At 38.3% G+C, this 26,351-nt stretch overlaps 1 protein-coding gene across 1 annotated transcript in view; it reads left to right on the top strand.

The window, feature by feature from the left end:
* Positions 1-58: 58 nt before the first annotated feature.
* SASH1 (SAM and SH3 domain containing 1) overlaps positions 59-26,351 on the top strand; it is a 535,527-nt gene continuing 509,234 nt past the window's right edge. Inside the window, exon 1 of the mRNA XM_042017471.1 lies at positions 59-146. Coding sequence (XP_041873405.1) covers positions 84-146 — 63 coding nt within the window. The 5' untranslated portion in view covers positions 59-83. The remainder of the gene's footprint in view (positions 147-26,351) is intronic.

Consider the following 26,351-nt stretch of genomic DNA (forward strand, 5'->3'; position numbering starts at 1 on the left):
CCCCCAGGGCCCGGCCCGGCGGGCGGCGGGGGGCGGCCGGGGGCGGGGGGCTGGTCGCGTACCCCAGGCTGAAGCTGAAGATCATGATCCGGGACAAGCTCATCCGCGACGGCATCAACCTGAGTAAACCCCCCTACTCCAACAAGGTAAGAGGGTCCATGCCGGCCGCCAGCCCAGGAGGAGCCGTAGATGTCGGGTGTGCAGGAGCAGCGGGGCTGCTGGGCTGGAGATGAGGGGTCCGGCAGGGCCTGGTCCCACCTGGTCCCACCAGTACAGCACGTGTACTGGTGCTGTCTCCAGCTGCGCCAGTGGCTTTTGCGGAGGAGATTACGATAGGGACTGAGCACCAGCAAAGTGTGAAGAGTAGTGGGGCCAACAAAGGTCAGATCCACCAGCACTTCTTGGCATTGGTGGTGTGGCATGGTGCTGTGTTTTGGGTTTGCCTCCCTTTTTTTTTTTTTAACCGGTTCTTTCAGTCTGGTTTAGTTTGAGGTGGTAAAGCGGAAATTGACAGGATGGTCTTAATGGTTTGGGCGTTTGTTTTTTCTGTGAAACTTTTCCATTTTGAAGAGAGATGGCTTATCTTTTGCTAGTGATCCTGTTTTAGGGTCAATTTCTGTTGGTGAAATGCCTCCTGAAGCAAGTGGTCATCTGGCTGGAGGAAGAGCTCCAGCAGCTGAATCCAACTGTTGCCTGGATTTATTTGCTGGAAGATGGCAGTGACTGGTGAATGTCAAAACTATTCATCAGCTGCTCCAGCACAGGTCAGTCAATCTCCAGGATGCACAGTCTGCTCGGAGACCAGAAAAGGGTACATCTCAGAAGAGTCTGTTCGAGTTTGATGAAACCTGAGTTTTACCTAATTCTTATCTTTTGAAAAGGTTGCAATGTAAGATTCATCAGTTTTGGAAGTTAGAAATTGTTTTGTCTGAAACTTTTGTTAGGTTTCCTGCTGGAAACATTATACACAGAATAAGTAAAATGATAGAATAAAATGAATAATATCATGGAGGAAAAAATTATTTGTGAAAGAAACTAAGGTATTATAATGCCTGGGGACTTCAGAGTTCGGAATGGAGTGCTTCAGAGTAGTTTGATGACCCAAGTTGCCTGTATTTTCTTCAATGATTTGAAGTCTCATTTTTCAGAAAGACTGAGCAGTTGAAATTGACCTTCAACTTGCGGGTACTTTTTCTCTCTGAAATGCTTATGAATGTATGGAAGCAAGGTGATGGGGAGGGCTGCAAGTCTGGGTTTACAGAAATGTGAGGAATTAAAATTGAGAATGTATTATCTGCTGTCAGGGACCTGGATGTGAGGATAATGGATAAAATTCGACTTGTATAACATTGTGAAGGTACAGATAATAAAACTGTAAATTTCACGACACCAATTTTTTAATGTCTCAGTGACAGAGGCCCAGTCACTTCTCAAGTAGAGCACAGTTGTCTGGTTTGAGATATTTATTTGTTCCCTTTTTCTGAAACTTCTGGCTGATAATGTCAGAGACATTATCTCAAATTTAACATTCATGAACATGTAGTCTAAGTACAGCATCTTCCAAAAGTTACTGCATCATTTTGGGGAGATTTTTTTCCCCCACCTTTTGGAGTAACACATCATTAGACTGAAATTACCATTACATGTCTGATATAAAAGAAATTCCATGGAAGTTCTGTCTTGTCAGTGTAGCTGCACCACATTACCCACCTCCACAGCTATGTTTCACTCCTTCCTTTTGACTTCGTGTGTGTTCTCAGTTACCAGTTCAGTCTTACCAAGTGGTTCCTCTGCCTTCTCTCTGTGGTATTTTAAAGTTGTGTAGAAGTGGCACTTTGGGACATGGTTTAGTGATGGACTTCGCAGTGCTGGGTAACAGAGGGACTCAATGGTGTGAAAGGGCTATTCCAACTTAAATGATTCTATGATACTCTTCCACAGGAATTATAAAATTTATAAGATGCCAGCATATGACATCAAGGCAGTTCAACTCCTTGGCGTTGATTTCTTCTTTAGCTCACTTTATTTTAATTTGATGGGTCTGATAATAATGTGGATTAACTGTCAGGACAAGCTTGCCTTACACAGAAAGCATCACTCAGCTTTAATTGTTTTAAATCTAAATGTAATATGTTGAAATACAAAGAGAAACAAAGTTTAGTTTCCTAGTTTTATTTCAGGCTGTGGTGTCAATGTATTTATTTTGGATAATAAATGCATGTAACACCATTTTTTACAGTAACAGAAAAAACTTTCTTCTCAGCGTGAATCACTTCACATTGTAGCATGTTGTAAGGAGCCATAAAGCTGGCAAGATTTGAGTGTGTTGCTCAACATGCATTATTCTGAATGCCACCCACCATAGCAATCCATCTCCAAAATGGCTTAAAGTGAATAGCAAAAGATCACGTCACTGTACATTATTCATTGGATGTTGTTTAGAGCAAGAAAGATGAAATAGTGTATTTTTTCATATGGGAAAGAGCCATATTATAACAGAGTCTCTTAAAAAAAACCGCAACAAAACCTAAAAAAACAACAAAGCGAAACTTCAGAAAATTGTGGGTATAATTTAAGCATTAGATTTTTAATATAGGCCATACAACATACAGGCTTCTGCATGTCAAAAAAAACTGAATGTATTCTCTGCAGCACACAGGATAAAAGAATCAACCTGAAGTTTGTGTCAAGTTTTTTTGTATACATTTACCACTTTTTTTATTTTCTATACATTGACCATTTACCTTGTCATGTGGACATTCTGGAGTGGGGCACTAGACCACTGGCCTATTTGATATCTATTTTCATTTCTGGTTATGCTGAGCTGCATCCTAGTCTTCCACTTCCCTTCATGGCTAACATGGAGAATGCCATCTTCTTTTCTTCTTAATATCTATGTATGGAAATTAGTATCTATGAAAGGAGGAGCCTGCTGGTGTATATATGTGTGTATGTATACCTATGTATATGCATTTCACTTGTTTCCTGAAGTATACTTCTTGGGTTCAGTTATGTAGTTCTCAAGCAATTCTGGTGTTTTAAAACAATCCTGAGAACTGGAAATGTTGCTCCTCTGGCTTCTTCAGAGCCTTTTGCTAGCTGGCTGAGCTGTAAATGTGTCAAAAAATCAAAGATGAATATTGGATGTGGCTGTGGAGATGTTAAAAACATCCTTTCGCTATCCTTCCTTTTTGCTCTAGTTTCAGATGAAAGGTGGAACAACAGAGTGGGCAGAATAGAAATGTACTGCTGTGGTAAATTTTAGTTTAACTTAGTTTGATTACAGTCAGCAGAAATGGCTAACAGCTACTTAGCAGAGCTTAATATAAATCCCTTAAAGGATGTGCAGACTTGGAATTGAAGCTGTGTGTGCAGGTGACTTCAGACACAGAGAATTATCATAAGCCATCTTGATTATTTCCATGGAGAGTTCGAATGAGGCCTCACCTCCTCATATTGCATTCTGTGTGTATTTCAGGTATAAACCAAGGGATGTAACTGTAACTGAGGAGAACTCTACAGAAGTCAGATTTTGTTCTATGTTGGAAATGCTCCATAGTACTCAAAGCCTTATGTTTTAGTTTGTCTACCAAGTTTGCTATTGCTGGCTAGTAGCCTTAGGAGTCACATGTCTTACAAGCTTCTTGTGGAGGTGATGGGATTTAATGCCCTTCAAACAAGAGCCCATGGTCAAGTAAAACATCTCTCAATCTTGAAACATCTAGCTGCTCAAAAAATTTGTCTTTATGGGTTATAATTCTGTCTTTAATTAGGAAGTGAATTATGCCCCATGTAGAAAGACTATTAAAAGTCTTTTGCCCTGTAAAAGTTTTGGGGAATGAATTGATGGCAGAAGGAAACCAAAATGAGCAGCCCCTCTGTGTTATGGTGAAGATGAATGGAGGAAAATGCAGCACCAACCTGAACCAACTGGATCTGAGAAGTATAGCCATTACCTCCACACGAAAACACTTCTTGCCTTTGTGGGGTTATTCCAAAATTGATTATGTCCATGCTGGGTTTGAGCAGGAGTAAAGTTACTAAATGTCGCTGTGGAAGAGAAAGCAGAGGAGCATCAATTTTGTCAATATAAAGAGAAGTAAGGTACCTTGTTGTGGAACATGCCAAGAGAAATTTAGTACTCTATTTATCTTGAATATAGATTAAGTGACATTTAATAGTTTACTGGAATTTCATTACTATTTCTAATTGAAATAAATGGCTTGACCTGTTTCTTGAAGAACTTTATTCAATTTTTCATCTGCAGAAAATTGCAAGTACATTACAAACATACATGCATTAAATATCCCACACCAAGTAAGATGATTTGCTGAGCCTCAGTAAAGTTATAGTCATGTATATTTCAATATTTATTAGAGAGAATAAAACTGTACTGTGACATATGTACATGTATGTGACCTCATTGTCACTCACTGTGCTCTTCATGATTATCAGCATGCTGGGAAAACAAACACTAAAAATTCAGATGCATGAGATCATAATCTCAAGAGTTCAAGCAGATGTAGAAAAGTAAAATGTCAGATCCAAGTTAGTATCTGCTTAAACGCCCAAACACATTCTTTTTAAGTTACATGCTGATAATATAGCACAGATTTGTAGTTCTGGTTAAGTTTTTGTTTAATCCTTTGCACTACAAAATGAGGAATATTTCACATAAGTTGAGTGTTAAGAGGTAAAGATGCCAGCAATACTGCTTTGAAATACACTGGTTCAAGCTGGGGCTGGATAATGTAATCAGCACTTTAGATATCTGCAGAAGTGAATTCAGCAAATTAAAAACACTGTGCTTTGAAGAAACGGCAACACTCACCTATACTGGAATTAAACATGAACCTTTTTCTAAAGACCTGGCTGCTTCAGAATAACTGCATCAACTCTGATTAGCAGAGCGTTCTCAAATATGCCTTGGGGAAAGCTGCCTATTGACAGAAGTACTAGTGCATTAAGTAGTAACAATATTTTCATGGCAATAAATTAGCAAAGCTACAGGCAATGTTCAGGAAGTGAAAAGGTATTTTATAGAAGATACCACTGAATTTGCCTTTGACTTCACAACTCTGTTTTCTTTTAAAGAAAATGTAGCACCTCATATATTTACCAGCTGTTTCAAAGTCCTGGTTTATTAAACTCAGAGAAAACGAACTGGAAGAGGTCTTCTTCCAATCAGCCCATTAAAGCAAAATGATGCAGAATATGAACAACACAGTACTATACTGTATTTGCATTTGAATTGTTCCTGAATATTTTAAGGTGTATTGAATCTCCTCTGAAAATGTTGAATGCAAATTTTCATGGGTTTCATTATTTTTCAGTTTTGAGGGGAGGGAAATCTCCTTAGGGTACATTACAGGTGGAGTCCTGAGAGAGGATAGTATCAACTCCACAACTTTCTTGTCCCCTTTCCACAATCGTGTCAAGAGTAATTTCTGAGCTCTGGTCGTGGTGTGGGCTGGCAGAGGAGCTGTGCGGGACTGAGCAGCTGGCCTGCAAGGGGAATCCTTCCTGCATCCTCCACAAGGCTCTAAGTTTGAAGGAAACGCTAAACTTACAGGTTCCTGGCAAGAGAGAAATGCCTAGTCTCTGGTAGTTCCTGGAGGGCTTTTTTCTTCCCCCAAAGGACTTGATTCAGTCAGAGCTCTGTAGTGCAAAGCTGAACTGGTTTTTCCCACCTAATGTGGGGTTTTGTGTAGGTACTGCATCTCAACAGGGACACCACCAACGGTGTAAGAAAAGTCTGTCTACCAGTTTTACTCCCACACACTAATAACCTGTCTTATTTTAAGTAACTTTGTTGATCATAAGTCTTTCTGAAAAGTAAATGCATTTTAAGGAAAATATTTGTGTTGATAACCCCACCCCCAGAGCTTCTGTCTCTGCTATATGTAGGATGATGAGGCCCATACACACAGCTATGCATGTGGAATACAAAAAAAACCAAGATAATTTCTCTCCAAAGAAGTAATCTTGTGAACCATGTTTCTAGTTTTGCTTATGACCAATATCACTATCTCACTTATTCCATAATATGTAGGGCAGCCATGTGCGTGATTTTTGATGTGGAATTGAAGAATTAGTTTAAAGTCATGACAAAATTTAGAGAGATGAGGCACTGGGACCCACTGCTGCAGTGTCTTTGTCTATTGCCTTAGGATTAAGAGTAAACTTCCTTATGTGTAAGTAAAAGAAAAGTGATCAAGGAATAACTGGTGACCTGGCTGCATGGCAATTAGTTACGCCTGTTCTGTGTGTTAGTTATACCCTGCATGCATATGTCATCATGGAGGGTCCCTATCCACTAGTTGTATAGATCCATATGAATAACCTGAAACACACTAACAGCCATTACAGAGTTTTTGAAAAATGCAGCAGAGAGGTTTGAATTGACAGGAATACTATTATTATAGATTAGGAATAAATGTATTATATCACTTACAGGAACTCGCTTACTGGTTGCAGACTCTTCCAAAGCAGAAGAGGAATGGAATGTGTTAATACTAGATTGTAGGTTCAACGTTTAAATTTCTTGCTTTGTCAGTTTGAATGAGCCCCTCTGCTCGGTGTTTGACAAAACTATCTGTTCAATCTCTTTGTCTAGGCTAATACGACATCTCATATTGATGTGCTTATCTTGACAAATGTGGTGGCTTGTGCACCACAGGAATCGTCTTTTATTAAAAGAGCCCGGCATGGCTATGTTTAGCACTGCCATGTTATTTTAGGAATGGCTGTGCAGCAGGAAGGGGAGAATCGGGTGAACCTTCCCTGACACCGGCAGTCTGCAAGCCAAGCCGGCCCAAAACTGTCTCCAGTGACTCATCCAGCCTCTTCAGTTTGTTACTTGCAGATAGTAAAGAAACTTTTCTTATGATCTTGCAAAACAAAAAAGAAGTGGCATGTCACGTGAAACACAAGTAGAAGGGCCTTCAAATAGTATCTCATCTTCATTCTCACAAACTCAGCAGGATGGGAATGACAGTGATTCATGCCTCTCGCGGGAGCCCTGTTCTTCCAGTTGGTCTCATTCCCAGTGAAGTCAGTAGGGGTTTTGCCAGGGATTTCATTTGATGCTGCTTTTTCAGTGAGGTGTTCGAATTTAAATCAGCTAACAAGCATACCCTTACAGGCTGTAATTGTGGTGGTGGGCAAGAACAGGATTACATGAGTTGAGAACAGCAAGTACAACAGAAACATGAAAAAAAAGAAATCAGAACTTTTCAGAGCTTTAAGTATCACCATTAACAGCTCAAACAGCAGTGAGGCAGACTTTTGAACACAGATCTTACGGGTCTATGCCAGAATAGGTGTTTGGTAAATATTCTCTGAAATCTCCACTAATGTGTATTGCATTAACGTAGTTGTTTACAGCTGTCCTCTCAGTAACTTAAAATCAGGGAGAAATAGCAATAATATACGGCAAACAAAGCTTACAGCCAGGTACAAATATATGTCTTCTACACGTTTGGGGTTTTTCCCAGAACAATTGCACTGGTTTTGAGGAAACATGCCCTGATGCAGGCATGTGGTGTCATGACATCACTGCATATGATGTCAGTCAAAACTTTTTGGGGAAATTAAGTCCAGCTCTGATGTCTGTGCCTCAAAAAACACTTGGCCTGGTTAAGAGAAGAGCTAAAAGGCTGGGAAAAAACCCTTGCCTTTCAGTCAAGGACTAAGGGCAGTTTGTACTGCTTTTTTTTCCCAGAGTTAGTTAAGTGGCCACTTGGCCATGCTTTCACATGCACAGAAGGAAATATTTTTATTAGGAGAAAAAGGCTTTGCGAACTTCAGTGACTGAGATCAGGAACTAGGCTATTCATGCTGTGAAGAAGGCCAAAAGCCAGTATAAACCAAAAACTTAATAAGTTAATATTCCATAGAGGGAAAAAAAAGAAAACAATCTCCAGACAAAACTAGGAGTGTGTGCCATTTTTTGCATCAGTGCCCTTAGTTTGTGGATAGAGAAGCTGGCTGGAAGTGATACGTCTACACTAGCGAGCTCCTGTCCCTTGGGCTCCACATTTCCCAGCCCTGCTGTCCCAGAGCCTTCTGTGTACCCCAGAGCTACCCGTTCCCTGACTTCTCCTAAATCATCTCCCCAAAGTCTGCCTCAGGACACACTATCTTCTTCCCTAAGAGCAATCTCATTCCCACCCAAGAAAGTACATCTTTTGCCTTTGGTCTCCCTAACCTTTTTTTCTCCTAACTGACATTCTGTGTGAGTTTCATTCCATCTCCCTCTCCTGCTGCCCAGTGCCTCAGGCTGCTATTTGGATCCTTCTCTCTCCTCCCTCATGTTCTAATGAGAAGAGAAACTTTCTCTCCCACTCAGGAGAGTGGGACAATCACTTCTCTCCCCGTTGTGCTCAGTGTCCCCAGCTGCCTTCCCACCAACTAACACGGGTGGCTGAACCCATATTGTTTTCATAAAACTAAAGCTCTAAACTTTGATATTAAAAATTTCAATCTTAAAACTGCCATAAGCAGCAGTTATCCAAAGTCTCTCCAGCTCCAGTTCTGAAGCAGAAAGAAGGGATTAATCTAGGAAAGGAGGATGTATAATAGCTCTTGAACCTCTGTATGGGATTAATTTGGTCTTTTTGAAGCAGGACTCAATGTATTCTTAAAAAAGTAAGTTGTAACCTCAATGCAAAATGCATTCAATGCAAAATTTTCAAAAGGCTTTTCTTTTTTTGCAAAATTTTTTAGTTCTAACAATGTGATCATAATAATTTCTTTGAATTGCACCATCTCTGAATTCTTGTCCAGTTGGTTTTTGTTTGCCAAAATGTTTTTCTTCAGACTTTATTTAAACTTGTTCTACTTATAACTGCTTGTATTGTAGTGCATTGAGAATTTTTATACAAATGCATCTCTGACCTTTTGTTTACCTTGTAGTTAAGGTTTCCCCCTAAATATCCAACTATTAGTTTAGCAGAGGTTTTTCTGCAGTTACAGAATGAAAAGTACCAGAATAAAGAATCATCGGGACTATCATAGATATTCATGTGCTAGTCCTTAAGCTAAAAAGTTCAACCTAAATATAAGGGCAAGTGTCTATTTCAGCCTCTGAGTCTACATTCTCTCTCACGTCAAACCAAACATCAGAAGGGAATCGCATTTTAAAACACTAACCTGTAGAAACTAATGGTGGAAATTGAAATTACTAACCAAGAAGGTTTGTTCCTTTTAAAGTATTAACAATTAAAAGAGGAGAAAACAGAAAATATGGAAATGGGACTGAAACGGGACTGAAACAAGAGTAATTTTGATTTAACCTGCTGTTTTCATGTGAAGAAAACTTACTGGACTTCCCTGTGATAACTTCTAAAGAAGATTTTGCCAAGAGTGTGTTTCAGAGAGAGCATTTTCACATGCACTTAGTATTTGCACAGTGTTAAAAATAATGCTCTGTAGTTTGTGGACTAGGACGGAGCAAGAGGAAGTTTGACAAGAATACCACTAGTTGGTTTCTGTCCAGCTCTAAAAATTACATACAGTAGGGACATACTGTTAGATTAGGACTAATAAAATGTGTATGTGTCATTGCCAGTAATGTCAAAACCAAACAAAACCCCCAGTCACTCATTTTATATCTCTTCAAGAAGTAACATTTGTATCCCTAGCACAGGTTAAGGCAGAAATCTTCAATATTTCTCAGGCTTGTGGTCTAAAAACTCCTAGTTTGAAGCAATTTTGAAAAATTCTCCCTCACTAGTGTTTTGGGTCCTGATGCAGTAGTTCCCCAGGAAATTTTTTTGTTCTCTTTGACAGAAAGGCATGCATGTGCCCTCAAGTGAAAGGAAGGGAGCTTATTTGCCATCAGGCAGCAATGGAAATCAGCTGAGCCAGGCTTGCTCCTGAGTGCTCCCAGGCTGGTGGCCTCAGTGCTCATTTACCTCTATAAATATGAGTAGCACTGCAAAGGCTTAAGTCTCGTGGGGATATTTTGCCAAGGGAGTTCTGCCTGCAGTGACCCTTGCCATGGGTAGGTTTTATGCATGTCAATGAAAGCAGATATTATCATAATAAGAGGTGGTCTGAATCTCTTGTGGAGGTTGGCTTATACTGATACTACTGCAAGTATGTGCTAGTTTGGGTGTTGTGCTTCTTATAAAATATGGCATTGCTTATGGAATTGGGTGGCTTTCCTATGAGCCTTCAGTAGTGGCTATTAATGCACTTCTTTAAGGAGTTGTGAAGGATTGAGGTATTTCCCTAAGGAATTATTTCATCATAGAGCTGGAAACATACTTAAAAGAGAATTTATACTTAACTTATGTATATTAAAAATAACTGCTTATGCAACCACTGGATTCATTAAGTCAATTCCTATGGCGTCTATCAGGAAATAAGCTATTGCAGTATATCCTCTATGTGTGTATGATGGGTTTGGGTTTGGAAGAGGCATGGTTTTGTCTAGGTTTTTATAGAACTTGTTTTATAGACCTCTCAGTGGCTGAAATTGATGTAATAGTTAATATTATTGATCTCATTTTGGAAAATAAGGCAGAAATTCCTTTGTGCTAAGCATATTTCTTCCTACAGGGACAAGGAAATGAGTATCATCTTCTCAATAATAAATAGCAGCTTTATACTTACAATGAATATGAATTTAATTCAAGGTGAAGGTATCAAAGGAATTTCAAGAGCTTATTTTTCTCTTCCTCTCCTTGCATCTTGTCATATTTACAATGGAAAAATGTCTTTCTCTAATTCGAATTTGCCACACAACTAGACAAAAACAATGTGATCCTTTTACTTAGCACATTCTAAAATCTTCCTTTTTTGTTGTTTTTCCTGAAAGTTTGTGCAGTATGAATATATGCTTCCTGTTCTTGATAGTTTTTAATTTGTAGATGTCTAATCGAATGTTTTCAAGGCGTGTTAGTTTTAATTGAAATGCTAGCATTGGTTTGCTTTCAAATCAATCATGGTATCTAAATTTTGCTCTAAACTTTTAGAGTTGGTATCCTAAAAATGACTTTCAGAGTGACTTGGGTGTTTTTACTAATACCTTGCTACTTTATACAGCCCCTCCCAGAACTTACCTCTGCTCTTTGATAGTTTTGTTTCTTCTGCTGCCTTTTTTTTTCTCCAGTTCTTCCTTCTCCTTTTGCTCTGTCTTCCTTTATTTTAGTGTGCGCTTGTCTTGCAAAGTGTTCCATTTACCAAAACAAAATTTTCTCTAGACTCTTTCAGATAATTACCTGATTAGTAATTATCTATTGGTGGTTGTGTTTCTGTCATGGATAATAATAAGCTAAACGATAAATATTTATGGCTTTAATATTACATAGGTTTGGGGGCATGTATGAATATTTAAAAGTATTACAAAAACACCTAAAACCTAAACAGACTACAGAACTGAATTTTTGTCTTGCTGTACTTTCTTGTGGTCCACTCATTAGCGGCTTGAAAGTGAAATATATGGAATATGCAATTGTATGTTGCTGGGTAAATAGCTCTTTGATAGAAGAGGAAACTTCAGCAGTTTAAGTGTTATCAGTTATCTTTTCTATAGTAGGGTTTTCAAATTCAAAACATATTTACAGTAGATTCTGTCAGGTTTGTAGGCCATGCCCATTACTCCCATCGTGTGAGTTGGTGGAAATTTTGCTATTGATTTTGTTGGAAATGGACTGAGGGTTTTGCCAAGGAGCTAAGACTATGCTTTCAAAGTAGTAAGTAAAAAAAAGTAACCAGCATGGTTTCTGGTTGAAATCTTGCCTAGATTGAAATGGTTTTTAAAACATATTTTTATTAGCTGCTATTTTCATGAGCTGGTGAAGTCCTTTCTCCTTGGAATGAGCTGCTGGGATTTTGGGTGCCCCTCCCCCCACCCCCCCTTAATGTTGTCAGCCATATGCTGTTAAATAAATCTCTACCTCTTTTCTTTCTCATTTTTTTTTCTTGCTTGCTTCTATCTTGCTCCTGCTCACCCCCTTCAAACCCCCCCCCCCCCCTTTTCATTTTTGAATTTGGAGGTTTGTAAGTTGTAGCCTGTCAAACAGTCTGGTGAAATTCTGAATGGTTTTCCATTTTTCACCTAGAATTTAGAGAATAGAAAGTGTAGTCAGTAAGAATGAGGTGCTTTTTTGGTACATGAAAAATATTTAGAAGGCAAGAAATGGAATAAATTAATAATTGTGTTATAATTATCTACTGATCTTGTATATCTCTTTCAAAAGGATTTTTAACCTATTAAGGAAAAGTAATCCTATATTTTAATTATTAGTGCCTTACTAGACTTAAACTGCCTGGGAGGAGCAAGACTTGGAAAGGAGGTATGAGCTTTAGTAAAGAAATTGCAAGAAAGCCTGACTGAGGAAAAAAAGGATTTTGCTTTGTGAGTTGTCTCATGCAGTTTTGGAACTATATGGCCCAAGGACAAGATCATTCTGACTTTGGTGAAGGAGTGGGATTTGTTTGGAGATGGGTAGATAGGTTTACTATTGTGTCTGGTCAGTCCTGAAGGTGGAAATTTTACAGCCATTGTACTAATTTTCTGTTCCCTTTTAATTTAAAGTCATTTGTTCAGAGGAGTTGTTGGCTCTCTGCCCATATGCTTCTTTGCTTTTTCTTCAGAATCTATGGTTTCTGCTCCCTTTTCTGATAAATACACACACTTTTAGACCTGTTATCCCATTGCTTGTGCTCATGTAGACCACTTTCTCAGCCTGGAAAAAAAAACAAGCCTGAAAGGATATGCTAAGAACACCCTAAGGATGTTTTCTTTCTGTATTCTCAAAACTATGTATAAAGAATAGTTAAACCCTGGCTTTCCAAATACTGTCAGTTTCTTTTAAATACAAGAAAAAATTGCAAAAGAAAAGCTTTTTTTTTTTCCAGAGGTTCATGTTTAAATCCCAGCTCTGGATGTTGTTTAGACAGCTTGCAGCTGAAGAATGTTTCTTGCAGTTTTATATAAGCTTCTTTTTTTCTCCTGCACAAATAAGTGGTAGTGCTGCATGGAAATGAGTATTTCTAAATACCAGAAGAAGGAGGGAAAATGGTTCAGCCGTTTTCCATGTGTTCCCTTTCAATGTATCTAAGATTTGACCAAACGGATGTTGCCAAAGTTGTAAAAATAATTCTGTTTATGTGACATCAGATCCACACAGGGAGTTAAATGTCCTTCTGCTGTTTAGCTAATTGGTAGCACTAACCCTCGGTAGTTTTTGTGGCTCAAATACTTGTCCAATACCTTTGAGGAGAGGTGACATACTGGTAAGTATTTTTTCCTCAAGTGTGAGCTGGATTTTGAAACTAGTGATTGACAAGTAGTTTTTTAACTTTGCAAAAGTCACGTTACTGGTGGTCTTAATCTTGGCTATTAATCATTTGAGAACAATAAGCTATCTTTACTATTAGAATTTTTTCCTAAGTCTTCCATGCAACAGTTTTAGCATGTTACTTCTTGCCACATCTGCCATGGTCATGGAGAATAAAGGTTTTTGTCTTGTCCTCTGGTTACAAGCTTTAGCTGCCCAAGGATGTTACGAAGTTCTACCTAAAGGTCTCTGCTTAACTAATAAAGATGGTTCATTAATCCTTTTAGGTTATACTTGCTAGGCCAGTTCTTGTCCTTTGAAGTTGGTCTCTTCCCTTGTTGGACTGAAGGGCTCTGGGCAGTGAATCCTGTTGGGGCCTTGCTGGTGTTGGGCATAAGTTACTTTCTCTTTGCAGTTGATAATTTGGTTTGTTTACCCCCATATGGCTGTTATCCTTTTGTAATGGTGTGATACTGCTGATTCATGCCTTGGAGCCACAAGTGGCCCTGAGACCTTGGGTAGCAGAGCCAGCTATTTATTTTGCATTATTGGTGTATGGAAGGCTTCGTGGTCAGTTGTACTTTCTTGCTGTTGTCCCTGATGAATAACATTTACCGGGCTCTCCCTCCAGTTTAAGACTGCTTGGAAGGCTACGCCTGTTGCTCTGTGCACTACTGCTCCATCCAGTTGAATGTGGCCTGCTGATAAAAAAATCATTCTGTTTCTCTACCCAAATCAGTACTAAAACCAGTGATTATTGCTGTACTGAGGACAGCCCTCTGCAAAACTTGTCTTGTTCCCTCTTTAAATTTTTGTTTGTAAAAATATTTTTTCCTCATATTTTGTACTCATTTGTTATTTTGATTTATACTGTGCTTCTCTAGTTTACTAATCCAAATGTCTTGTGAAACAACATCAAAAGATGTAATGAAGTAAAGATTTTTGGCATCCACTTTTTTTTTTTTTTTTTTTTTTTCCTGGCAACTTGTCTGGTACACAAAAAGATTAGGTTGATTTGGCATAATTAATTCTAGACAAGTCTAGGTTGACTGTTAAGCATTGTGTCACTTTTTGATTAATGAAACAGAAGCATTTTTATGTGGAAGGATCAATAAATACTGCCTGTACAGTATAAAATATTTTTCCAACAAATACACATTTGTTTCATCCTTCTGTTGTCTTCCTTTACCCAAAAAGTCACTGCTCTTGGTCACTTACACCACCAGTTTTGGGTGAGGGTAGCATGTTTTCTTGCTGAGCAGCAGCCCATCTCCTTGCATGCAGTCTGGATTTCCCTCCCATGCTGTGATCATAAACCCAGCCTTGTAGGCGAGCACCTCTGCACAGCTGTTGACCCCTGCGTAGATGACAGTGTCTGTCAGACAAAGACACCTGTGTGTCCTCTCCATCTCAGCTTCTGCTAGTTTTCTAGTGGGTAGGGGGAGCTGTGAGGGTAACTTTGTTCTCCACTTCAAACACTTTGTGCCTTAGCAGGATTTGTCTGTAGGTGCCACAGGAATGTGCATGTGCAAAAGCAGAGTCTGTGAAGGACATGCACAGTATCATGAAACATTGCACAGTAATTTAACCAGGGGAAGGGATGTGCTGCTGAAAGAAATCAAGTTCATGGAAAAGCCCTGGACAGTTCAAATGCACAGGCAAGAGAAAAGAAAGCCAACTGACTCATGTGTAGCAATGGAATGGATAAATGAGAAAAAGCCCCATGTTTGCTTCTCTCTGCTGTATATCTTACTGTACTTGTATAATCAGTAGATCTGGTTAATGCAGTGGGGCCCATGCAGTGTCTTTGAATGTTGTCTGCATTATCATCCTAATGGACTGAATATGTTTTGATTCACAAATGCTGATCTTAATGAGAAGGCGGCAAGCTGCAGCATACTGGAGTTTTTTTTATGCTTAATTGCTGAACCACACATTCATCTACTTATGTGAAGTTTGGTGTTTTCAACAGTTTAAGTAGTAAAAAACATTCTTAAATAATACTGTTGTTACCCACTTTCACCACACAAGTCCTGGAAACGGTTCAATATATTGCTTTTAGGGGAAACATTTTACAGTTGCTCCTAGCCTGGAGCTTTGGGAAAATTAGGAAATCACTTACAGGAAGCTATAAATCTGTGTAAAGGGGCTTTTAGATTAAAGAATACTTCTTCAACTGTGACTGTGGCTCATAATAGAATGTTATACAATAGAATGTATAATCTGATCATGTAGAAATTACTGTGTTGAAGTTGGGGGATGGAGGAGTGGGTGGGGAGGGAAGGGGAAGAAAGGGTAAGGAGAGGAAAGGAAAAGAAAGGGCCAAGTGTAGTTTTTACCTTGTTCTGTTCAAATTCTATCCTTGGAGGTTCTTCAGGAAGGATCTGCAAATTATATCTTGCTGATTTTTTTTTTTTTTTCTTTTTTCAGTGTGAATAATTTAGGAAAACCCCCACCAGAATAAAAAGCAATTTTTCTTGCACACTAGAATCAACTTCAGTGACCAGTAAAAGCAGGCAATGACATCAGTATGTAGGTGTGGAAGAGTCTTTCTGACTTAACAAACCGGTTTATTCCTATCAGTCATCTTAATAGAAGCACTGCAAGATCCTCAATACTGTGCTTTTCAGTTTTTTCTTTTAGTTTTAAATAGAAGCTGTCTTCTCATTTTCAACCTACATTTATCATGGATTTGGTTTTCATATTTTAAAAAACATAAATAATGACTTTTAGTTTAATGATTTTCAGTTATAATGCAAAAAGAACCCCAACACAGCGCCTTGTGCATAGTTTCTAGCATGGGTGTATCTCCTTTCATGAAGATATGAATTGCAGCGATAGTCCCCATTCAAGGGGTAGCCCAGACTCACAGCACTATGAGAGCAGGCATATCTCTTCAATGCCTTTGTTCTGATAGAAACAAGGAAAGCTCTTCTGGTCTCTCCTTGTAAACTGGGCTGTTCAAATGCCTGAATCCACGAGCATCCTGATATCCCTTTCCTGCGCCCATCTAAGTCTGAATGTGGGTTTGTTTCAGATGAATTTTTAATCTGGTATTCTATGGGATGTTTAGCTAGTGTACACTTTCATATCTCTAGAAACATTAAAGTCTTTCCCTGTTACGAGGTATTTAATTTTCCTGATTTCCTTTCCACCTCTCCTAAAAAGCATACATTTCTAGAAGCCAATTTTCTTTTTATTACTGAGGAAATGCAGTAGGTTGCTCAAGTAATGTGTGGGCATTTTCTTTTTTGTTTCCTGGGTTGGGTTTGGTTTTGTTTTCTCTTTTTAAAGTGATGTACAGTGTTTTACTGCTTTGTGGAATATTCTTGGACAGTGCTGTACATGGTAAGTTATCCCAGGTGTTACAAGTTGTGTCTTGGAAGTTTTTAGTTACAGGTCCAAACTGTGTGTATACCACTGCTGACCTTTTCAGTTTTCGCTTGTAGCACTTAGATAATTTTTTTTTTTAATTGGCAAGTTTGGTGGCCACATGTATTACATAAACAAGCAGGAGTGCCAAATCTGGTCCTTGATGCTTTTAATTTTTTATTTACATATCTCAAAGCAACTACTACTATCCCTGCCCCTACTGCTTTCTTAGATAAAGTAAATGTTTGTAAAGTCAATTTTTCAGGGCTGCAATTCTTGGCAACAAAATAATTTTGAACACTGGTAAGGAAATTTATGGATTTCAATTACAGTTTGTAGTATATCATAATTCTAGTTTTATACCCTGTGCAGTTCAGTGTTTTGGATTTTTAATGGGTATAGAGCAGTAATCATAAAAGTGATTCAAAATGCACCCAGTAATTACGGAGATTTGCTGTTGCTTTTGCATTAAAATGATGATGATTTACAATCAACAAAATTGCAGTCTGTGGTTTTACTTCTGATACTCATGCTATTACACTGCTTATTAGTTATGGTCAGTGATTTAGAGCTTAAGAGCTACATGTTAGAAAGCTGTAAAATTAGTTATTCTTTAATAGATAATAGTAAATTTAAAAAGACTTTTTATTAGTTATAATCTTGTATATTAAAGAATACACATGTAGCCCTTTGTATCTCCTTTGTTGCTGGAAATTAACTAAAGCTAAAATGACTTAGTTGGACTGCAACAGCCAGAGTCGCATACATATACGTATGGGTTTTTTCCTCTTTATTTCTATTACGGTCTAAGAATTTTAAGGTTAGCTGCCAGCCTCCTTTCTGTATGGCACATAATGTACTTCCTTTTCTTCACTCCTTTCCATACCCCAAATGCATATGTAGGTATATATGAGTTTTTTGAAAGGTAGCATATACTGAAGTTCTGAGCACGTAAAATCATACAGAAAGAAGGAAGATTGATTTTACTTGCAAATTATTTTTAAATGCCTTTTGAATAGAGTAAGTACATGGAGGAGTTTTGCTTGCATTTTCTTCTTTCTGTCCATTTTCTGACTTTTCTGACTTTTTTTTTTTTTTTTTTTGACCTTCATGCATCAAAACTCAAGGAGAACAGACAAGTACCATTAAGTATTATTTGAATGGACCTTACAAGAAAAATGGAGAGAGACTATTTACAAGAGCATGTAGTGACAGGACAAGGGGGAATGGCTTTGAAGTGAAAGGGGTAGGTTGAGATATTAGGAATAAGCTCTTCACTGTGAGGGTGGTGAGGCACTGCAACACATTGCCCAGAGAGGCTGTGAATGCCTAATGCCTGGAAGTGTTCCAGGCAGGTTAGGTGGGGAGCTCTGAGCAACCTGGTTTAGTAGAAACCTGTTTTAGAAAGGTGTCCCTGTCCATGTGAGTGAGGTTGGAATGAGATGGTCTGTAAGATCCTTTCCAACCTAAACCAGTGATTCTTGTGATTCTGAGTTGGGCTTTGGGTACTCTGAATTAAAGCTGTTTTAGTAATAACATGTTTCTTGAGAACATTCTTGAACATTAGCATAGAGAGCACTTTTCCAAATTCTGTTGGATTTTAACTAAGATAAGATAGCGATCAGTTACATTAGCATCATACGATGTAAAATGTAGTGGTATAGTTACTGATTATATACCTGTTAGTTAGGAATGCAGAATGAAAAACTCAAAACTAGAGAAGTTTCTGAACAGTTGGATGACAGTGGTTTGTTTCTACATGCTCATGCAGGGCCTTTATTATTTTTGACCAATAATGTTACAAGAATAAACTTAATATTTTATTTTAGCTTGTGTTTTATGTGGAATTCCTAGCTGACTAAGGTTTCAGTCACTGTCTTGCATTAACAGTTGTATTCATATCACTGATGCAAAATATTCTTAAGAATGGTCTTTAGAAATTTTCTCTATTAAGATACTTCATCAAAAAATGGGTTTTGAAATGCAACAGAGATCACCTCAGTACTGGTTGCTTTGCAGTTTGCACACTCTGGCAGATTCTCTCCAGCTTTGCACCTTGTTTAGTGGTTATGATAGTGCGAGACATGGTGCTTGGGAAATTGAAAATAGCAAGATTTTATTCTTTCCTTAAGAACTTCAGTACTTTTAAAATCAAGCAAGAGAGATGCTAACCAAACTTGAACCTGAAAAGAGATTTTTTTTTTTTTTTCACCATAGTCTATTTGGGTCTAGAGATTGTCGGATATTTTTTAGTTAAAATTAAGCATATGAAGTGTTCCATTTATATTCTTCCATTTTGAGTTAACTTTTGATTTCTAATGAGACTTGGCCCAGGCTCCCTGCAGAATATCTCTGATTTGTAAAGCGTTATCTGTTCATTTCTCCTTCTCAGCTTTCTCACTGGAGGATCTGAGAATCCCTAGCTGGTATCTGTCCCCAGTTTCTGCAGCTGATCTCTGATATATTTGTGAAGCTCAGCTGGGTGTCTAGCGTATAGCAAAAACTCCAGTGTTTGAAGCCCAGGAATTGATAGGATGAAGAGGAGTTTGCCTAGGAGCCATATATCCTGCCACCACTCATAGCTTCTCAGTAAGATTGCATTCTTGCGTGACTAGAGATGCCTTTTGCCAAATTAGATTTTAACTACGGTGCTTTCACTGAATTAGCTGAAGTAGTCCGTATTAGAATTAGGCCCTCATTTTATAAGCAGTTTAAACTGGTTGTGTTTAAACAAACAAACAAAACGCCAAACCCAACCTTTTTATTAGGCAGTTAATTTTAAATTTCTGTTACCTTCGTCTTGTCTGAGCATGCACACACACAAAACTCCTCTCTGTATCCTTTGAGAAGGGTTAGCTTTGATTTGAATTAATCCTGTGATGTAAGCAAGTCCATGGCCATGTGAAGATGGGTAGTGTAAGGAGATGGGGTAGAGGCAGAGATGAGGATGTAAGTGATGGGGGAGTTCACAAATGCTTCTTTACAGTCAGGGTTTGACTCTGCCTCATTAAAACATGACCCTCTATCCTCTGCACTGTAGATTCATGTCTTGTGAGCAGGATTATTTTAGCCAAGTATTAACTGGGAGGTATGGTGAGTGATGGATGAGTAGCCAATGACCCTGACAGAGTCCTTTGCCCAAACAAGCTTTTCTGCCATTTGTCAAGAGAGTTCAAGCTTGCCTATTTCATATTAGCTCTGTTGTGGAAATAAAACTGCTGGGCAGTTTATTTTTTGTTGATTTGTATAGTAGATTGTGTTGGATGGGTTAATACTTGCTACTAGTAATTCAGGGGCTTCTCTGTTTAGAGTCTCCTTCCGTGTAATACAGGAAGGACAGAAAAACTAAGACCTTAAGTTCCCAATAAGCCTGTAAAGCACAAACATCTGCTGGAGTCATGAACTGTGTATTGACTGTGTTTGGTAACGGGGCAAAGGCAGCTGATCATGACCATTCTTCTCTTAATTACTTTGTCAAATGTCACTACAGTTCCATGTAGGGAAAAGAGGCATTTCCTTAATGAAAAGGAAGTAAGATAAACAGCATGCAAAAATGGGATAGACTGCCAGTATGTACACAGCTCTTAGTTTTATTTAATCATAATTGTCAATTGCCACATTAAATTCTTTCTTGCTAAGATTTCAGTACCTTTTTTCTACCAAAATAAAGGGTCTCTAGTTCTAGTTTTACAGGCTGTTGGCCTTCTACCCTGCTAGTTACCCAAAGTGAATATAGGTCAGAGTTTGTTTGGCTGTTTCTTTTGGCATTTATTTTCTGTCGCCTTATGCTTATCCACCAAATATTGGTACTATTTTTTAATAGTCAGTGTTTTCATGCAGCAAGATGAGAAAGAGGTATACTTTGCAAATGTGAGTGTCCATTTTACATTTTAGTAAGCCAGATTTCAGATGACTCTATCGCCTTAAGCTCAGCCTAGCAATAGAAATTACATTTGAGGCCTTTGCACCTTCATGGGGCAGTAGTAATCTGTAGCTAATCTTTGTGCTAGCAAAATCAAAGAGATGTTAATACATTTTTAACCCTGAAGTACTTTTACATATTCAATTCTTCTTGGAGTAGAATATTATGTAAAAAGTGTATTATATCCTGCTAATTCTATTTTGATGGCTTAGCTTGTGAAGCTTGAGTAGGGTATTTGTGGTCTGTAAGGCAAAATAGGCCCACAACTTTTTTTACAATCATGACCTCTGCCTGCACAAAGGCAAAGAGAGATTGTTTTGGGTTAAAGCTAACTAGATGATAGCAGCATTAGCACAGTTTAGACTTCAGTTTTGGCTGTGAAATTCTGCTGGGAATTTTCTGGACAGCAAGGCACATATGTTAGGTAGATGTACAAGTTACACTTTCACTGTCCTGGAGCTGAGCTTAGTCTTTTCGATTTGTTAAGTAATGTTGAGTCCCCTGAGCATTTCTCTCTGTGGGAGTATGACAGCAATAGTTTCCTGTGCAAAACAACCCACTGCAGCTGTTTGCTAACACTTACTGTAAAAGTGTCTGTTTGCCTTAAGTCATGCTGAATTATGTTAGCCTTTTAAAATGAAATATTCTGAAACCAGCTGCATTTACATACATTAGCTGAAGCTGCCTAATTAGCTTAATTAATTAGCATAATTAGCCAAGTCTTCATTGTTCTGTAGAGTTAGACTGCTGGGTAAGCCTTTGGGCTCAAAAATAGTATTTGAAGTACCTGGGCTAAACTAGGGTAGAGAGGGATGAACTACTTCCAAAATTAATCTTGGAAGTAGTAAAAGATGATATGGAAATTACTGAAGATACAGGTGAGTTTAGCCTGTATATATGAAGGAGATCTTTGAGTCTGCTAGGATGTAGAGTTGTCTTGTATGAATACTTAAATGAACTTTATATGAGCAGTTTTTCTTGTGGCAAATACAAAACGTGAGTTTTAACTGTTGCAGTGACTGCATATGAGATTGGAGTGTAACTTCTTGGGATAGATTAATACAACTTACCAACAAAAGATCTAGTCACTTCTATCTTCTTTTTGCATTATCAGTTCCATATAGGTTGCGTGGGAAAGTTTTAGGTGCCTGCACGTGGCACTCAGGATACTGAGGATTACCGGCAGTGAAAGCTACCATGTTCATCACTGTTTCGGATGTCTGGGCACCTCAGTTGGCTGATGGTGGAGCAGCATCTTCTCTCTGATGTCTGAGAGCTGCATACCTGAGGCAGTTGGAGTGCTTGCATGTGCAGCCTGATGCTGTCCTGGGCTTCCAGGCCCTTTCACAGCACATCCATGTGCGATACAGGTAGACAGTGTGCTGCCATGACCACATGGAAGTGTGTGCTGATCTTGTCCAGCTGTCTGAGGGACTGGTGCTTTCTTCTAGGTCGGGTTGCTTCTATAGGGGTGTAGATGTATTCTGTCTGTGGGCCTGTATGGCAACAGTGTATAGGGTTGGGAGTTTTGCTTGACTGCTCACAAAATTTGAGGGGCAGGGTCTGCCCCCAATGTCACATACAGAACTTTAGTGGAGTCAGTGCAGAGTTGAATTTGGTATGTTTTGTCTTGTGTGGTTTTTTTTTCATATTAAAACGGTAGTATCAGATGAACAATATTCAGTAAAACTAATGTAGATTTATGTTGTAGATACTGTAAATTTTAAGGCATGATGTGTGGTAAATCATACTGTCACAAAATAGATTTATGGAGACTAGGAAAACTGAACCACTTCATTATTTGCTTTTGGAATAATTATTCTGGATATAATAACAGAACATCACAGTCGTACCTTCTGTTTCTTACTGAATCAGAATTTTCATTTCTTTGTCCCAGAATGACTTTTGTAGTAGACTTTTATATTCAATTTATGTAATGATGTGATGAAGCGTGAGAGAGAGCATAGCTTACACTATTCTTTCCCTCTTACTGGCTTCCCTCTTGATATATTGCAAATGATCTATTTGAAAATTTTTGATGCTTTATTGTATGTTTCACAGCATGCAATACCAAAGCGTGCAATGCCCTATACCAGCAACCAAAATATTGAGACTTGTATGGTGAGGATGTGAAAGGGAGGCAAGGCATAGTGTTATACTTTTGATTACTTAAAAGTTCTAAAATATTATTAAATTAGGGAAATTGAGCAATAAAGAGAATGCATGAAATGGCAGCAGATGGCATGAACTTACATAATTTCAAGTGTGATCTTGTGATCATAGTAATTGTCTGCATTATTAATGCCTTGTGTATTGGTTCCTACAGCAGTAGTGCTGTCACTCATCTGTGAAGCAATATGTAGCAGACTCTTTATTTCAGTGATTGGCCTAAATATAATTGTAAAAGGTGCAGTTTTAGGGGCTTAGTTGGATCCAGACACTTGTGACTAATCAGTCCTAGGACTAAGCTAAGCTTCAGTACTGAATATATTCATTCTAAATTGTGCCTATTTTAAATAAATGAGAATATTGTTTTACTGTGTAAGCGTTTCCTTCACCAGCACCACTTGTTTCAGAAAACACTGTAGATAAATGATGAGTGTATACTAGGGGCCATATGGATGGAGAAGTAGTGTTGAAAGCCAGATTAATTTATTACAATCAGCTTGTTTCTGGAACAGGTGAGGTAAATCATTAGTTGCCAAGGACATCTCATGAGCGTGAATAGAAGCAATACATTAGCTGAGGGAAGGGCAGGCCAGAACTTTATTATTCTCTTGTTCCAAGTGTAAATGAGGAGAGTGGTACAAACAGGATATTCTGCCTTACAGACAAGAGAAGGTGTCGTGTGGTTTGTTGTTGTAGTAAATGTATATTGCTGTGAGCAGCTACATTTTATTTGTTTTGCTAGTTGTTGCTAATACACAAATGAGCTCTTTTGAGTTTGCATCTTCTATTCTTTACGCAGTTTTTTCTTCTGACTATAATCCCAGAACTTCAGAATCCTCTGGCTTCCCTTTCCAAATTTTAAAACCACTTGTTATACTTACTTGGATAGTAGAACTGGTTGTGGTTTTTTTTTATGACAATATTTTAGTGAAGCAGTATTTTTATTAAGTATGTGAGAGTTGATTTTTTTTTCTTAATGTTTTGGTTTTTCACAATAAACAGCAGCAGTCATAGTTTTTAAACAAGGGTTTAAATGGTCAATCTAGAAAAGAGTACTTTAATTTGATGCATGGACTTATTTAAATAAAATTGTGTTGTGTTTTAGGGTCTGTTTTTGTCTTCACCCCCTAGGGAAATGGTGATATTCTTTTTTGGAAAATGGAAGTGGTAGTTTGACTTCAGGAAAAAAAAGTAAGTGTCGATGTAAGGCTTTCAAGATAAGGAATGTGGGAGGTGGAAGCAAGGGATATGATGGGGTGGAGGCCATGCAAGAGAGTCAGTACAAGTTTATTCTTTGACTTTTGGAAACTAGGAAGGAAATATAGCAGAGTAAAGGCAACACGTAGAAGGCTGAGATGGAAGTATTGGTTAGTATAGCCATCCTATGCCAAAGTACAAAACCTTGTGTGTGAGTATAGTGGCTTTTGGGGAGAGTTGGTTTCGTATTATGTGGAATAAATAACATGGTGGCATGTCATATAAACTGATAGTTATTTTTGTTGAATGTTTGAATAGTAGCTAAATGCTGTTGGATAAGAAAGTAACTATTTGACTTGCTTTAGATAACTGGGATCTTCTAAAGCCCATCTACATTTTGCATGTTTGTTTATACCCTTAAGGTTGGCATATCAGTATTTCAAAATAAGCTTGGGTCTTGGCATTGCATGATAGGTTGTCTATCTGCTGACAACCTATACATGTGGGGTTGTTCCTCTGCTGACAACGTCACCCCCTTTTAATCAGGATTTGTTGCAATTGATTGCTTCCAGAGCCTCTATTATTCTGTGATGAATAAGAACAACTTTTTTCCCCATTGTCTTTCTTCCTTCGTAACACAAAAAACTACGACTCTACTGCAGCAGTATGCACAATGCATCACACAAAGTTTGCACAGAAGTGTTCTTGTTACATTTGTATGACTCAGAGCAGACCCTGACTGCTGCATGGGAGCTGAAATGTTGAGATCAGATACTGTAGTTATAGCAGCATTATGTTGCTCTTGCTTAACTTGATAATTTCAGGAAGGAGACTTTCCCATTTCATAATACTAGTTTTGATACTTCATTGCAGATGCTTCTTCTTGTTCATTTGCTAGGAAGGATTGCAGCCCAGCCTAGGAATGGTGCCTCTCTCAGGAGTTCCATTTGTCCAGAGAAGATGACAACGTTTTCTTGTTCAGGAGGCTGTTTGGCTGAGGGTCTCAGGCCCTCATGTTTCCAGCCTTCACCCTTTCTATGTAGGTTGGTGTGCCTGGGAAGGGAGCTATGTTTTGGGTCCTTTTGGCCTTCAAAGAAATCTGTGTGGAGGTAAGGCAGCAGAAGAGTTGCATCAATTGTCTAAGAGCACTGAAATTTGAATAAATGGGTTTATCAAATTAGTTGTTGTCATAGAAGAGGAAGATTTTTTCCTAACGTAATTTTTGTCATTTTCTGTCTCTTTTTCATCTTCTCTAGTAGTTTATTAAGGCACCCAGATGACCGAGTTATTTATTATCTTGACTCTTTCTCCTGCTTTGCATACTAATCCAGTTCTCTGCAACCACTATGTCCAGTAGGCAGTTGTGATTGGCTCTGAGGGTTTTTTCTAAACTACTTAGATCTCCTCTGAACTGCTCAGCTGGTGCTTTCCTGCTGCAGTGGAAGGCAGGAAATGTAACCCCTGATTGGTGTCGAGGAGCTGCAGTGTCCTGCTGAGGGCTCTGTCATGAATCTCCCTCTGCTTCTTGAAATCTAAGGATTCCTTTCCTAGAGGTAAAATATCAGTGATTGAAATGCATGTACAGCAGCATAAAGGGGTAACATATGAAACAAGTCATCTCCTGATGATGAATTCAAGAAATATGATCTGTCACAGATGGCAGAAGCGCTGTAACAGAGATAAATATATGTGGTTTAATTCTATACTAAAACCAGCAAAAATTCACAGTAGCAGACGTGGTTGAACTCCTCATTGCCATATAAGTGAAAAAGCAAAGATTTGAAAGTGAAAATTCTTTCATGAGTGTTAAAAACTAATACTAGAAAGGTTTACTGAAGTGGACATGGCTTTTTTTTTTTTTTTTTTTTTTTTTTTTTTTTTTTCTTCTTCTTCCCCAAGTTAACAGGCACTCAGGTGTTCCATCTTTAAACAATTGATTGAAAATGGTTGAAGTCCTGGAGCTGGAGTCAGGAAAATAGATACACAACTGCAATTGAATGGGATGCTTCATATATATTTGTTTGTATAATGTGGGTTTATATGCACTTTTAAATTAGCTTTACACTACTTCAGTCCCAGGACTTCAGAGAGTTAATTGCTGCACAGAATTTGTGCTATAATCTGCACAACACTATTATGTACATCATGTGTTTTCCAGCTGGAAGCAGTGGGTCTCAAAAGATAAGAACTTGTGAGGGATAGTAGAAGGAGCAATTGGAGGTTACAGTGGACCAAGCTGTTTGTGAAAAAAATTTTGGGGGGTATCTTGAACTAAGTGATCAGTGTGAGAAGGAGTCAAGTGTCATTTAAAAAAATCCAACCAAACAGAAACAAATCCCAAAACTCCAGGGTTAGTCAACGTATAATTATTGTAGGCAAATCTTTTATTACCGTAAATA

This window comes from Corvus kubaryi, unplaced genomic scaffold (assembly GCF_017639235.1).
Source record: "Corvus kubaryi isolate FWS band 111438036 unplaced genomic scaffold, C.kubaryi_AGA036_p1.0 split3-73, whole genome shotgun sequence".
Taxonomy (NCBI): Eukaryota; Metazoa; Chordata; class Aves; order Passeriformes; family Corvidae; genus Corvus; species Corvus kubaryi.